Here is a 12,492-nt window from a genome sequence, read left to right as displayed (position 1 = left end):
TTATAAAAAAGGTGAATAAAATTAATCTCCAGAGAAAACAGCTGAAATTAATTCATATATTTGCTTCATTTCTACACTTTTCCATTGGAGGTCAGGCCACTAATTTATGCATTTTCAATCTCTAAATGGTAACATGCTATTACTCTAAAACGTCCATACTCACATGAAAATTACTGTAATGAAAGTTTATACAAAGTATAACTGAAAGAAGGACTGTTTTATATATATATATTTTTTTTTTTTTCATTTCTGTGCTGTTTGCAGACCTTCATAAAGCCATATAGTTCCTGGCAACAATTTTTTTTTTTCTGATTTTGTTTTCACCAAGGGAGACCTAAATGGCTTCAACTTTAATTGAGGATGGACTCAGATCCAAACCAATATTGTGATTACTGAGAAACTCCACGGGGATCCTGATCTGCTGCTGACATATCGATTCCTACAATGACTCAAATACTCCTCAGTTCTCAAAGTTGATATGAACTATGAACATTCTTCTTATTTTCACTGTATCTGAGAGGTAGGCATGACAGACAAGGAAAAGTTTTCAACTGAACACATGAGTAAAATGAAAATCTTAGGTGCCTAATTTCTTCTGAGGGATGTATTTTTCAAAGGTCAATCAAGATTCTGTGTTAACAGCTACTTTATCAGTTGACTGTGAAAATAAACTCTCACTCATTTAGAGATAAGACAATGACAAATGCTTTCTTCCTTAATTAATATTAATATTGGTCTACAAAAAGTCAACAGCACTTTAACATTTGGATAATAAGGTAGAAAGTTCATATTCCACATTCTCTGTATGTGAGCAAGACTTTTAAAGGAAATTAAATTGCTTGTGATGCTTTCACCTGAATGTCCCATCTTCCTCAACCTAGGACTACCTAAAAGTAGCACAGAAACCTTAACAAGGCCTAAAATGACCTATGAGTTTTTATTCCTAAAGTTCCTGTACTGGCAGCTGGTATAAAAGTAATACATTCTCCTTTAGAGAGTGAGTAGGATTTAAACACTTATTTATAAAAATACAAGCTTCACAAAGAAATCTCAGTTACACATTCAAACAAGAAAATAACTGGGTGGATTTTCTCTGATAAATTACTTCCCTCAGCAATCTTAGATTCTCTAAAGGATATGTATTGTACCAGGCTCCTTAAATCTGAAAGACAGAAGCTGAAGATATGATGCTGCAAGTACACTAGCTTTTTTTTTTTTTTTATATTTTCAGAGGCATAAATGCCTTGGAATTATATTGAAAAGGGAGTGAGACAAAACAACTAGTTGATCAAGCAAAGCTATGCTAATGGCAACAGATTTCAACAACCTTTTTGTTTTCTTTAGAGTTGTGTTGTTCTGATGCAGACTGTGTCTGCCCAGTGCCTCATGGGTCATAAAAGCACCTAATGACCACAACACTCCATGATCTACAATCTTCCACCCTAGCTGCAGTCTGACAGCTGCTTCACGGAGCTGGTGGTTGTGTTCTCCACTGTCATCTGGAGGACACACCCAAGGCACAGAGCAGGGCTGCAGCTTCATACCCACTGCCAACAGGGACAGTACGTCTGGTCTGAAGCCTTGAAGCTGCCCTGAAAAGCAGGATAGCTATACAAAGAAGATCTGTTAAGAAGATACAAATGTTTTATACCCATATTTTGATTTTTACCATTTTTATACAGTATATTGTATGGAATAAAACCCAAGCCCTCTATTCCTTACTGGAAACAAACACAGAAGTCTTCAAAGGTAATCCACGTTTCCCTGGAAACAGAAATATTTTCTGACCCTGTTTCATCCTTTGATTTAGCCCCTGTCTGCTTCTTCATATCAGTATCAGCTCTTTCTGACATTTGTTTTGCTTCTAAACTGATATTGTCATGTACTTCTGCAAAGATAAAAAGACACAGAGCCGATACAATGACAATATGCAAGTAAAAGTGGTATAATTCTTAAAAAGTTGTCCTAAATTACAAGGAAATTATCCATACATCAGTTTTTATGCATGCAGTTTAAAAGTAAAAGCTATCCCACTAACCTAAAGAGCTTAAATGGTGACTGAAGCAACTCTATATGGAAATTTGGGGTTTGCATCTGCAACTGCTTAAACAGTCTGCCTCAATAAACTACCACATATTGAACCATGCCCTAGAATCTTCGATGTCAGCTATTTAGGTACACATCCATATGATTTCTGCAAACCTAAATTCATCTATATAAAGAAAAATACATTCCCTTGTCCAAGCTCCTATTCAGTCAAAGGCTAGTGAGGCAGTATTTTACAACCCACAGAAAAAAATAGAGAGAAATTTGGAGGACACAAAGACCTAGCCTTGCCTCTGGTACTTAGTACCCCCTATGATGCTACTCACACAAATCAGTCTAACTACTTCTAAACAGAAAAATATTTTAACTAGATTACATGAATTTTCGTGTAGGAAGATGAGAATTAAGGTCAGATTCATATCAATATATGAACACATACCAATATATGAGAGATCTTGCAATAACTCCATAACTTTATATGTTGTAATGCAACTTTCTCTGCATTTATTCTCCAAGATTCATATAAATAGTTACTGAAAATGTTTGACATGGTCCAAAAATAAGTTTTAAGAATAGATCAATGACTGAGAATAGAACTGAGCAGCTATTAATTCAGAATGCTTGCTGAGGAAAAAGATGAGGTAATACTCAAACATAAGTTATAACAAATGAGAAAGCTATCAGAAACATACATAATTTATATTTAAATGTGCTTTGTAATATTTCATTATCACCAATACACACAGAGCTAATGTGTAGCTGTAAATTAGCTTGCAACTATTTTAAAGAACTGAAAGAAATGCAATATAGGAAAAGGCACCAAAGGCTTTTTTCTTTTCCTTCAATTATGGAAAAACTACCTGAAAGCTGAAAAATCAAGACTTTATTTTCAATATAAGTTAACATGGGTGTTAGCTTTCAGTAAAACAACCACAGTGCTCTTATTTTCAAGAGCCTGTTATTTTTCTGACCAAATCCTTTCAAAGTAATTTAAAAAAATGAAGTATTAATTTTGAAAAAAATTCGAATACTCTTCAAAGAGTGATGTAAAGCACATTTCAAAGGAACATTCATTAAAATGAAAGCTGTTTCTTTTTTGGTTTTGTTTTTTTTTTTTTGCCATTTTTCAGGAAAAAAAAAGAAAATACTACAATTTACACTTCTTAAAAAAAGAGCTCTGTGTAGAAAGTCCACTTTATTTTCCTGGAGAGAACAAATACTTATGAGAAGTGTTTGAATTTTTTGAACACCAAACTGAAGATTTTACTCTACATAATCATACATGCTATTACCAGTTCTTTGAAATCTTTTCCTGTAAAACCAACATCCAAAATAAGTAAGACTGCTGATATATGCAGTTAAGGATTAACACTGATGCCAAACAATATGGCAATGGCAAAACTCTGACTATAAACTTTATGCACACTTACCTGCATTTTGTTGCAACAAGGAAATGGTCTCCTATACAGCGAAAAACAAAACAAGAAAAAGTAATGATGGTGATTACAATATTGCATTATTTTGTTAAGAGAAAATACATTATTATGGTGCAGTTCTTCCAGAGACAGAGAAACAAGATGGTACATTGTCATCATGGATTTGGACTGGGTTTTTAAATGAAAAATAAAAGTAGCAAATTTCATCACAATACCTACAGACATATCACCAACAGACACATTGATGCTTTTCTAGAGAAGTATGTGCCATCTGCAATGTGAGATAAAAGCTATTTTATATACCTACCACTTCACTATTAAAACAGTGCTCTTTGATACTACTGTTTTTTGACATTATAAAGTAAGTGTTGACAAATATAAAGCAAGCTTCATTCTAAGAACTAATATTCCTAATCTACAAGCAATCCTATTTTTTATTATTTCCATTCTTGAAAAATATATAGAGGACTCCTTTTCCCACAACCAGTTTTTGCTGTGCAAGTGGCAGTGCACAACTGTGTAGTTCATTTTATATCACTGTATAAATAAAAAGTCACCTCTTTTTTCACAGTTTTGGGAAAAACTTTATCCTGGTCAACCCCAGCCCCAAGCTAGAACTGCTGAACTAATATCAATGCAATATAGCTGCTTCCACTAGAAGTTCAAATGAAATTACCCAGCCTTTCAGAAAGTCCACTCACTAAATTTACAAAGACAGGGTCTTTGTCTTTGAGACATTAAAATCTCTGATTTAAAAATGTGTGCCGAGTCATCCTTCCCTCTTACTCACTTCTCACTTCTCCCAGTGTATGCAATATGACATACACTGGAAGAGTCACTTCAACCTCCTTTCAACCTCCTTTTCTTTTTTTCTCCTTTTTTCTTTTTTTTTTTCGGTTGGGCAAGGAGAAAGAGATTGCAGTTTGCAGTTTACTTCCTGTTTGAATGTGGTACTATTAATAGATTAACTGGTCTAGCTTTGCTTTTGCAAAGACAAATATTAAAGCCTTTTAAAAGGCTATTGGAAACAAATTTTCAAGTTCCCTTTCATTCCAGGTCTCTCTTTACCTAGATTTGTCACCCTTCTCCCCACCCAAACTCCTTAAATATATATATATATATATATATATATATATATATATATATATATATATATATATATATATATACCCTCATATATCTTTACATGTGTCAAAGATGCTGATGCTGAATCTGGTAGCATTGACCTGCCTGGCAGCTGGACACACACAGTGATTTTCTGTTCTGCATTTCAAAACGGAGCTTTGTGGGAGCTGTGCTGACTTGGAGATTTTATGCTTTATCAGTACAATCAAGAAATATATTTTGAGGGGCAGACTGACATAATTTAGACAGTCTGAGTTAGACTGGATGGCAGGTCACAACAGTACCTAAATCTTGCACAAGGTCATTATGCTGGAAGTCCAGGTCTGCCTGAACCCTGCTATTACAGACTGCTCTGCATACACTGTGTGAAGGGACCTGTGAATGCTTCCTTAGAGGAAAACCTTATGGCTTCCTACTTTAATTTCTAGCTCCAGTAAAAGTCTTCCAGCAACATTTTACAGAATCTCTATGGGCTCAGAACACGGAAACGGGCTCAGGAATCTCACCTCTGGCAAAATTTTAGGTGTTTGATATTTACTGAATTAACAAAGGAAAGAGCTGAGCAAATAAACTACAGATTTGAGTCTCTATCCCAAAACTGGAACTAGCAAGTAATTTAATATACATAGTTTAACTGCAATATTGTTTATTATGGGAATTTGGAAGTCGCATTTTTGCACAGCACAAGTCTGAAATTCTATTCCTAGTCCGTTATGGGTTTTTGTTTTTTTTTAAATGTTCATGAGTCAAAGCTGGGGACAGATCTAATATTAAGAGCAATTAAGAGAAAAATTAAGACACTGCTGAAATTGCTACCACTTGAGTTAAGAATTCAGTAACTGAAATATATTGCATTTCACAGTTATTTTTAAGATTAATTTCTTGTTTTTATATGACCTGAAAAGGTCTTGCAAATATCCATGTACTTCAGCTGTTTCCAGAATTCCGTACACACAACTGTTGAGAGCAAGTCAAGCTGTGATCACTTGTCATGTCACATTGAGAGTCATGTCTCAACATATGAGTCTGAAAAATCACATGGACTATTGCTTTCCTTTAAACTATGACTTCGGAAGTACATATGCACAGAGCTGTCATATTTCTCCATGTGAGCCTACAACTTTAAAGACTCCAATGTTGCCAAACTTTTGTAGGAGTTACAGGATTTACCAAACAGATACATGTCAGCTGTACAATTTACTGAGTTTCTTCTCGGAAATCCTGGGCATGTCCAAAGTATAAAATTATATGAGCTCTACTGTATAAGCCTTGCAGACTGCAACATCTGTACAACAAGTCTAGCACTTTCTGTCCAATATACTGCTAATGGGCAGTACACATTATCCATGCTTCTAGTATGGACATGAAGTAGCTTAATATAGAGCTACTCTCTCAGTACTAGCAGTTGGCAGCAGGAAAACCTGGAGAAATACAGAAAGTCCTCAAAAACTGCATCAACAGAATTTTCAGTAAAGGAGAATGTGCCCTGGAAAATCTGGATGCTTAATAACTTCATGCATTCTGAGCTCTGAAACCAATCTAACCACAGCTGTGTAGAGACTCCCATAGGTTCATTTACTCAGTTTTTGGAGCACAAACACAGCACAGTCAAAAGCTGTCTGCTCTTTCAATGGTACAGGATGTGTTCATCTACCTAATCTTCACTGACTTTGAGACAACTGGAGTGGCAAGAAAGTTCTAATTTTTTTATACTACTACCTCATGTACCATGCCTAAGACATTGCCACAGGAACAGAAAATAAAGGCATTTTTCCTCCTTGAACACACATTTCCTGAAAAGTCAGGTCTGCTGCCACACTATCTTACAAAGAAATAAACTGGAAAATAACATATCTAACTGTGAACATGGAATGATGCACACAGATTCTGGGGGAAATTCTTATTGTTCTTCCTTCAATGAATGGCAAATCTGAATGAAAATTCTGCAGATAACTTAAAAATCGAATTTATCATCTATTATGTTTCATAATCATTAATGCATGTTTGTAAAAATAATGGTAATTCATAAATTTATAACTATCTTGTTATGTTCAAGGTTTCATTCATATTTTTAGCCTCCTAACATGAGATATATTTTTATTTTATTCAAATTTACCAAATAATAAGTTTTATAATTTATATGATATTCTTATAAAAATGGTGGCCTTTTCTATTGTAGAAATGATGCATGGCAAAACTTAACACACTTTCTTAGAAGTCTTCTTCAAAAAATAAGTGCTCTGAATATAACTGCAGGTGAAGGAATAAAGTTTCAGGTACTCTATTTTTAAGAAAAAAAAATCCATTTCAATTCCTTCAAAATGACAAAGATGACCAAAATATTTATTAAGATCCAAACCTGTATTAAATTTCAAGGTTTGATATTGACCTGACAGTCATACAGATTTATGTCATACAGTCATGAGAGTTATATCATCAAAGTGTTTTGCATCTACAGTCATTTGCACAGTCTTTCTTTGCTCCTCAGTCACTGTGTTCACTAAATGGAATATCAGTTCCCATTTTAGCTGTGATATGAGAGTAGGTAACAGAGGTGAGTTTTGAAAAAAGGCAATATTACAAAAGAACAAACAGCTGCAAAACTGTGCACAAACTGAGATATAGAAATATCTTAAAAATACCGGATTACCATCTGGCATCTCTTTATTCAATCTCTGATGTTGAAGGTTCCAAATATGTCTGTGCAAGTAGATAACTGTGGGCCCACAAAGTGTCTCTATACCACAAATGTCTAAATGCCTCTTCTCAAGTCCCTCTTCTAATTAATGTGCCTCATATGCCATGTGTAATTTCCCCCAGCAATAAGCACGGAATTTCCATTTTTTGCAGGGTGAAGTAATTTTCAAAATTATAAAATTTTTAAAGAAAATACTTTATTTTTTCCCATCTAGCTCTCCTGGTGACTCAATACCAATTCAAAGCATTTATGAAATGCAACACAAGGACTAGAGCGAAAAAAAGAAAAAGCTTATTATGGCACAAAAGTCGGTAATATTTATGGGGAATATTAAAAGGGCACACAACAGACCATGCAAATTAAATAAACTGGTATCAGTTGCACACAAGAAGATAAGACTGAGCTTAAAAGTAATGGACAAACTGAAGTAAGAAACATGAAGGAAACATGAACATTAAAGAACAAGTTTTTTGTATTTGTGTCACTGGGAAAGAGTGGCTACTCTAACCCTTTTGCTCTAAAAATTAGCATTGCCAGGGAGCTTGACACTGAAGAAGCCACAAGGAGAAATATCAGTGTTCTGCTTAAGATGTATGAACAAAGTAATCAGGTCAGTATATTAAAATATCTATTAGCCATTGCACGTACTGATGGTAAACATATTCTGATTTTCTTGCTTTGCATTTCCTCAAACAAACACACAGAGCTTTTTTCTCAATGGAGTTGGAGATAACTTGTTTCAAAAAATTCATCCCAATGAAGAATATTCAAGTAGGCTTTTGAATGGCAGATCTACAAGGAAACACTACTCCAGGATAATCTTTTTCTCACAAGTGTTTGACAAAATTATTGTTGCATAAATCTGCAAGACTGTGCAACTTACATATGATGATGGTTATGGTTTTCTTCTGTTCACAAAACACTTTCACATATATTTCAGTGTGTCCTACACTTATAAATTACTTAGCTTCTATTGAACAAAAATAAAAGAGAGCCTCTCCATTTAAGAATTTGGCCCTATGTTATGGAGTTTTTAAATAAAAAAATTAATAAAATGCATTTTCTTAAGAACAGTGACACAAAATCAATTAAACTACTAAAATCAGATATTTCAAAATATTTTTTTCCTAATGCAAATCCAAATGCTTCCAGAACCATAAAAGCACTGAATGGGAAAGTCAGAGCAAAAAAAAAAAAAAGTTTGAAAAATTCAGTAATGAAGCATTTCTATTTTTTGGCATGAATACTTTGAGGACATGATAATGGCATGTCTTTCAATTTCATATTTTTCAAAGAAGGTACATCCAGCTCATAGAATTTTGTCTTTCATGTATCACTAGTCTCTGTTTCTCTGACAGCAGACCATAGGAACAGTGAATCAGATATTCAGTTATTGATGTTACTGATGTTACAATGTTACTTCATGCAGTTTACATTAGAGTGAACTGATATATGCCAATTTAAACTTGTTGAGCATCTGGCACAGCAGCTGACTGAATTTCAGTCAGCTTAAAGCATAAAACTGCTGTATCCCAAAGATTTACCAAATCTGTATCACAGGTTTTAAAGCAGATATCTCCTGACTAGTAATTACTAGTAATCCAAAAATGGAGAAAAAGTTATTCACATTCAGTATATTGCAATACAAAATTCTAAAAATTAGCAATAGTGTAGTGAATTTGGGATATCAAAGTTTCTCTTTCAGTGTTCACTTTTTTAATCACTAATTGGCTTGTTTTTAAAAGTACATGTTAATTATGTCAAGTTTAAAAACTACTGAAAGCAAGCTTTTCTTTTATGAATTTGCCAGAGGTATCCACATCATTTTGTTGATGAAAAGATTTAATAAGTGAAAAAAAAAGATTGTTTTCCAAGTTAAAAACCATTTTCTTTTAAGCTGTAAAAATGAAGTTCTACTTGCGTACTTTAGCTATTAACAGGCATAGCGTTTTTCACCTGAGGTTTAAATTGAGGCAAAAGTTCATGTATAAGTCAATTAGCTGCTCATAGCTTCTTATATTTCTTGTCTGAATCAGATTGCCCTCAGCCTACATCACAGTCACATCTTCTTCCAACCACTGCAGTTTTATCAGTGTCTCTCTCATGTATTTTCCTACTCGTCCTTGTCTCTCCTTGACTGCAAGTCCTGCTATGATAGATCAGCCTTCTAAATCATTCCTGGACTAGGGGACAAAATCTAAGGGATGTTTCACACTCTTTGATGCTTCCAGCACATAAACGTCTACTAATTTGCAGCTAGACAAATCAGTATTTGTACACCTAGAGACTGAAGTAATGAAAAGAGTAATTATTATATGCTCTAAGATGCTACTTTGTTTTAGGGTGATTTTTTGATGCTTGTATTTCTAATTGCCTGCTCTGTTGATGTTGGATATTAAGTTCTGCACTTTTAAGATTGATTCTGAGAATGAAGAGGGGGAGCAGAAGTGCATAGTGTGTCTGCAGAAATTGCACTTGTTCTTTCACATTCTTTCTTTCAGTGCAAATTTGCAGCACGGACAGTGACAAACAGCTTTGTTTTGATTCTAATCATTATTTTTAGCTAGCAGAAGCAGAGAAGTTGTTTGGACTGTAGGTTTTTTTTTGGAACTGCTCAAACTGGTTTTGGACTGAAAATTTGGAAAAAAAATGGAAGCTCACACTTGTGGCCTGTCAGGGCTTGGGACATGGCATTTTTTAGCACAGAAGGGATTCATAAGAGATTGAGTGAGATGAGCTACACTCCACCAAAAGGACTTGTTGAATTTGCCATCTCAACAGAACAGCGAGAGATTTTATTGTTTAATATAATTCATTTTTTCATGTCTGTGAATATTTTGCATATTAAATAAAACATTTTTTCTACTTTTTTTCCAAGGAAATATTCTCAAACCAGTGGGGAGGAGAAGCTGCTTGAAAGTGCTTTCTAGAAAGACCTCATTCGGAAATTTCCTTCCAAATTTGTCCCAAACCAAGACATACTTCCAGCTCCTTTAAATCCTGCTGCTTTTTCTAATTATTTTTGTATGATGCCATAACTAAAAATACTTTTAAAGGTAAAGTACTATGAAATTACTAATTAGGCTATTATTTATAAAATGCACACAAAATACTGAATAACTAAATATATCACAGAATCACAGGCCATAGATATACTGCATTACAAAATATTATTCTTAACTGCAGAATTGCCTTATTTTAAAATAATTAAATCCACTAATGATATCCACACATGTACATTATCTAAACACACAGTATATAGATAGATATGAAATATACAAACAGCATGATTATACTCTGCAGAGGAAATATAAATAGACACTCCCAAAATTACATAGAAAATTACTTCCCATTCATTTAAAAATTTAAAGCCAAAAGAGAAAAGCTATCAAATGGTCTTCTGAGTAGTGTTTGCTGCATTAAGAATGAAATTGAAGAGATGCTGGCACTGCCACATTGAGTTTCTTTGTAGGTGTTGAGTAAATTAAATTACTTCACTGGAGCTCTGTTTGTTTGTTTGTGAGTATTTAAGTCTATTTCTCTATGTTGCCAATTATTTCCCTATATGAAATTTTTTTTCATGGAATGTATTGTTCAGTAACTCTTTGATAGTATAATATTTTTCCTCTGTTAAGCATGTAAGATTTAAATATTAGAAGGAGCAATTTGTTGAAGATTTATCTAAAAGCAGACTCGGGAAGCATATACACAAACAGAAACAATAAAAAAAAGTATTACAAAACTCAGTAATTACAGCTTCCCAAAGTCATCCTAGTAATGTTTTATTAAACTTAGGTAAGATTAATCTTATCTATCTTAGAAAATTACAGTGTAGACTTCTACCTAGTAACTAGCATTGGCTTGGGTGGTTTGAGCCAACTTGTAGCCAGTGCTGCATCCAGTGAACCTGTTTGGAGGAATGTCATTCCCTCACAGAGTTGCACAGAAAGCCTGAGGGTCTAAATCATAGCTGAGGATTCCTTTAGAACACAGAGCTTCTGAAATTTAAGAGCAGGCCAACCAAGCAGTGAAGTCTTTCCTCTTTTTCCAGATCTAGCCAGAAGTCTTTCCATTAAGTCCTAAATGAGGATGCCATTTTAAGGCATGTCTCAATAAAGTTTCCATTTTTCTAGTCACATGCCTATGTACATCTTCGCTGTAGCCAAAACAAACTAATCATCAAATAAACTAGCATTTATTTTAAACACTGCAGACTATCTTCTTAAGATACTCCCATCAAAAGGATTTTTAAGTGCAAAACCAAGACAGTGTCAGCAATATAACTTTTAAAATCCAAGGGAAAATTAAAAAAAAATAGCTAAAGGAAAAGGTATTAAGAAAGATTTCCCACCCAATACACATCAATATAACTATAAAGTGGAAAGGGTAGGGAAGTTACTTAAGTAGCAAGGGAAAAAGCTTTCTGAAATGTCTTTGAAAACATATTTCAGTATTCAATATTTTCTATTTTGTTTTTCACTACCCTTTGTAATATAAAACTAGGTCAAGTTAAAAATTAGAAATATTATTTACCTGAGAATAATCTGCATTTGAGTGTCTCCCATTGTGATTCATATCCTCATTACTTTCACTTTCATCACTTTCAGTAACAGAAGTGAGGTGGGTTAAAGAATGAAATCCTTTTTTGATGGTAGACTGCAGAAAGTGGCTAAATAATACAAGAGAATGCAAACACTTTAATCCGTACATTTTCTTTCAAATGACAGTCTTCATAACTATTCTTAACAGAATTTCATCAAAATAATTAGTGTCTCCTTTATTCTGAAAGATTCCTAGGGCAGCACAGAATCCACAATTTCATATATTTCTTGTCATTACTGGCTTGGCACTGTACACAAACCTATGATAGAAAGACCTCTTAACTAACCCTCAAAAAATCAAAACCCAAGCCAGCTGAAAACTAGATGATAATGTCAGAAGTGAATAAATTACTATGGCACTTAGACAAGAGAAAAAAAATACTACTTGAATGGAGGTAGGGCAAAAAAAATAATTTTTTTGTGTCAGACTACTTTTTTTCTTTTTCCTCAAAATGGGTCTCCATAGCTACCAGACCACTAAAATACAGGATAACCAAGGAAACCTGTGCAGGCCTATTCTGGTACTAGGAGAAAGCTCCGTTGCTGATTTCACTGGAGGCAGGAATAAAAACTGAAGGAAATATAA

At 34.0% G+C, this 12,492-nt stretch overlaps 1 protein-coding gene across 1 annotated transcript in view; it reads right to left on the bottom strand.

The window, feature by feature from the left end:
* Nucleotides 1-12,492, bottom strand: part of ADGB (androglobin) — an 85,433-nt gene that overhangs the window by 45,027 nt on the left and 27,914 nt on the right. Inside the window, exons 11-13 of the mRNA XM_062489002.1 lie at nt 11,839-11,974; nt 3,477-3,507; nt 1,723-1,888 (exon numbers count right to left, since the gene is read on the bottom strand). Of these exons, the coding sequence (XP_062344986.1) occupies nt 1,723-1,888; nt 3,477-3,507; nt 11,839-11,974 (333 nt within the window). The remainder of the gene's footprint in view (nt 1-1,722; nt 1,889-3,476; nt 3,508-11,838; nt 11,975-12,492) is intronic.

The sequence above is a fragment of the Cinclus cinclus genome, chromosome 3 (genome assembly GCF_963662255.1).
Source record: "Cinclus cinclus chromosome 3, bCinCin1.1, whole genome shotgun sequence".
NCBI lineage: Eukaryota > Metazoa > Chordata > Aves > Passeriformes > Cinclidae > Cinclus > Cinclus cinclus.
This window is presented reverse-complemented; position numbering and strand designations above follow the sequence as displayed.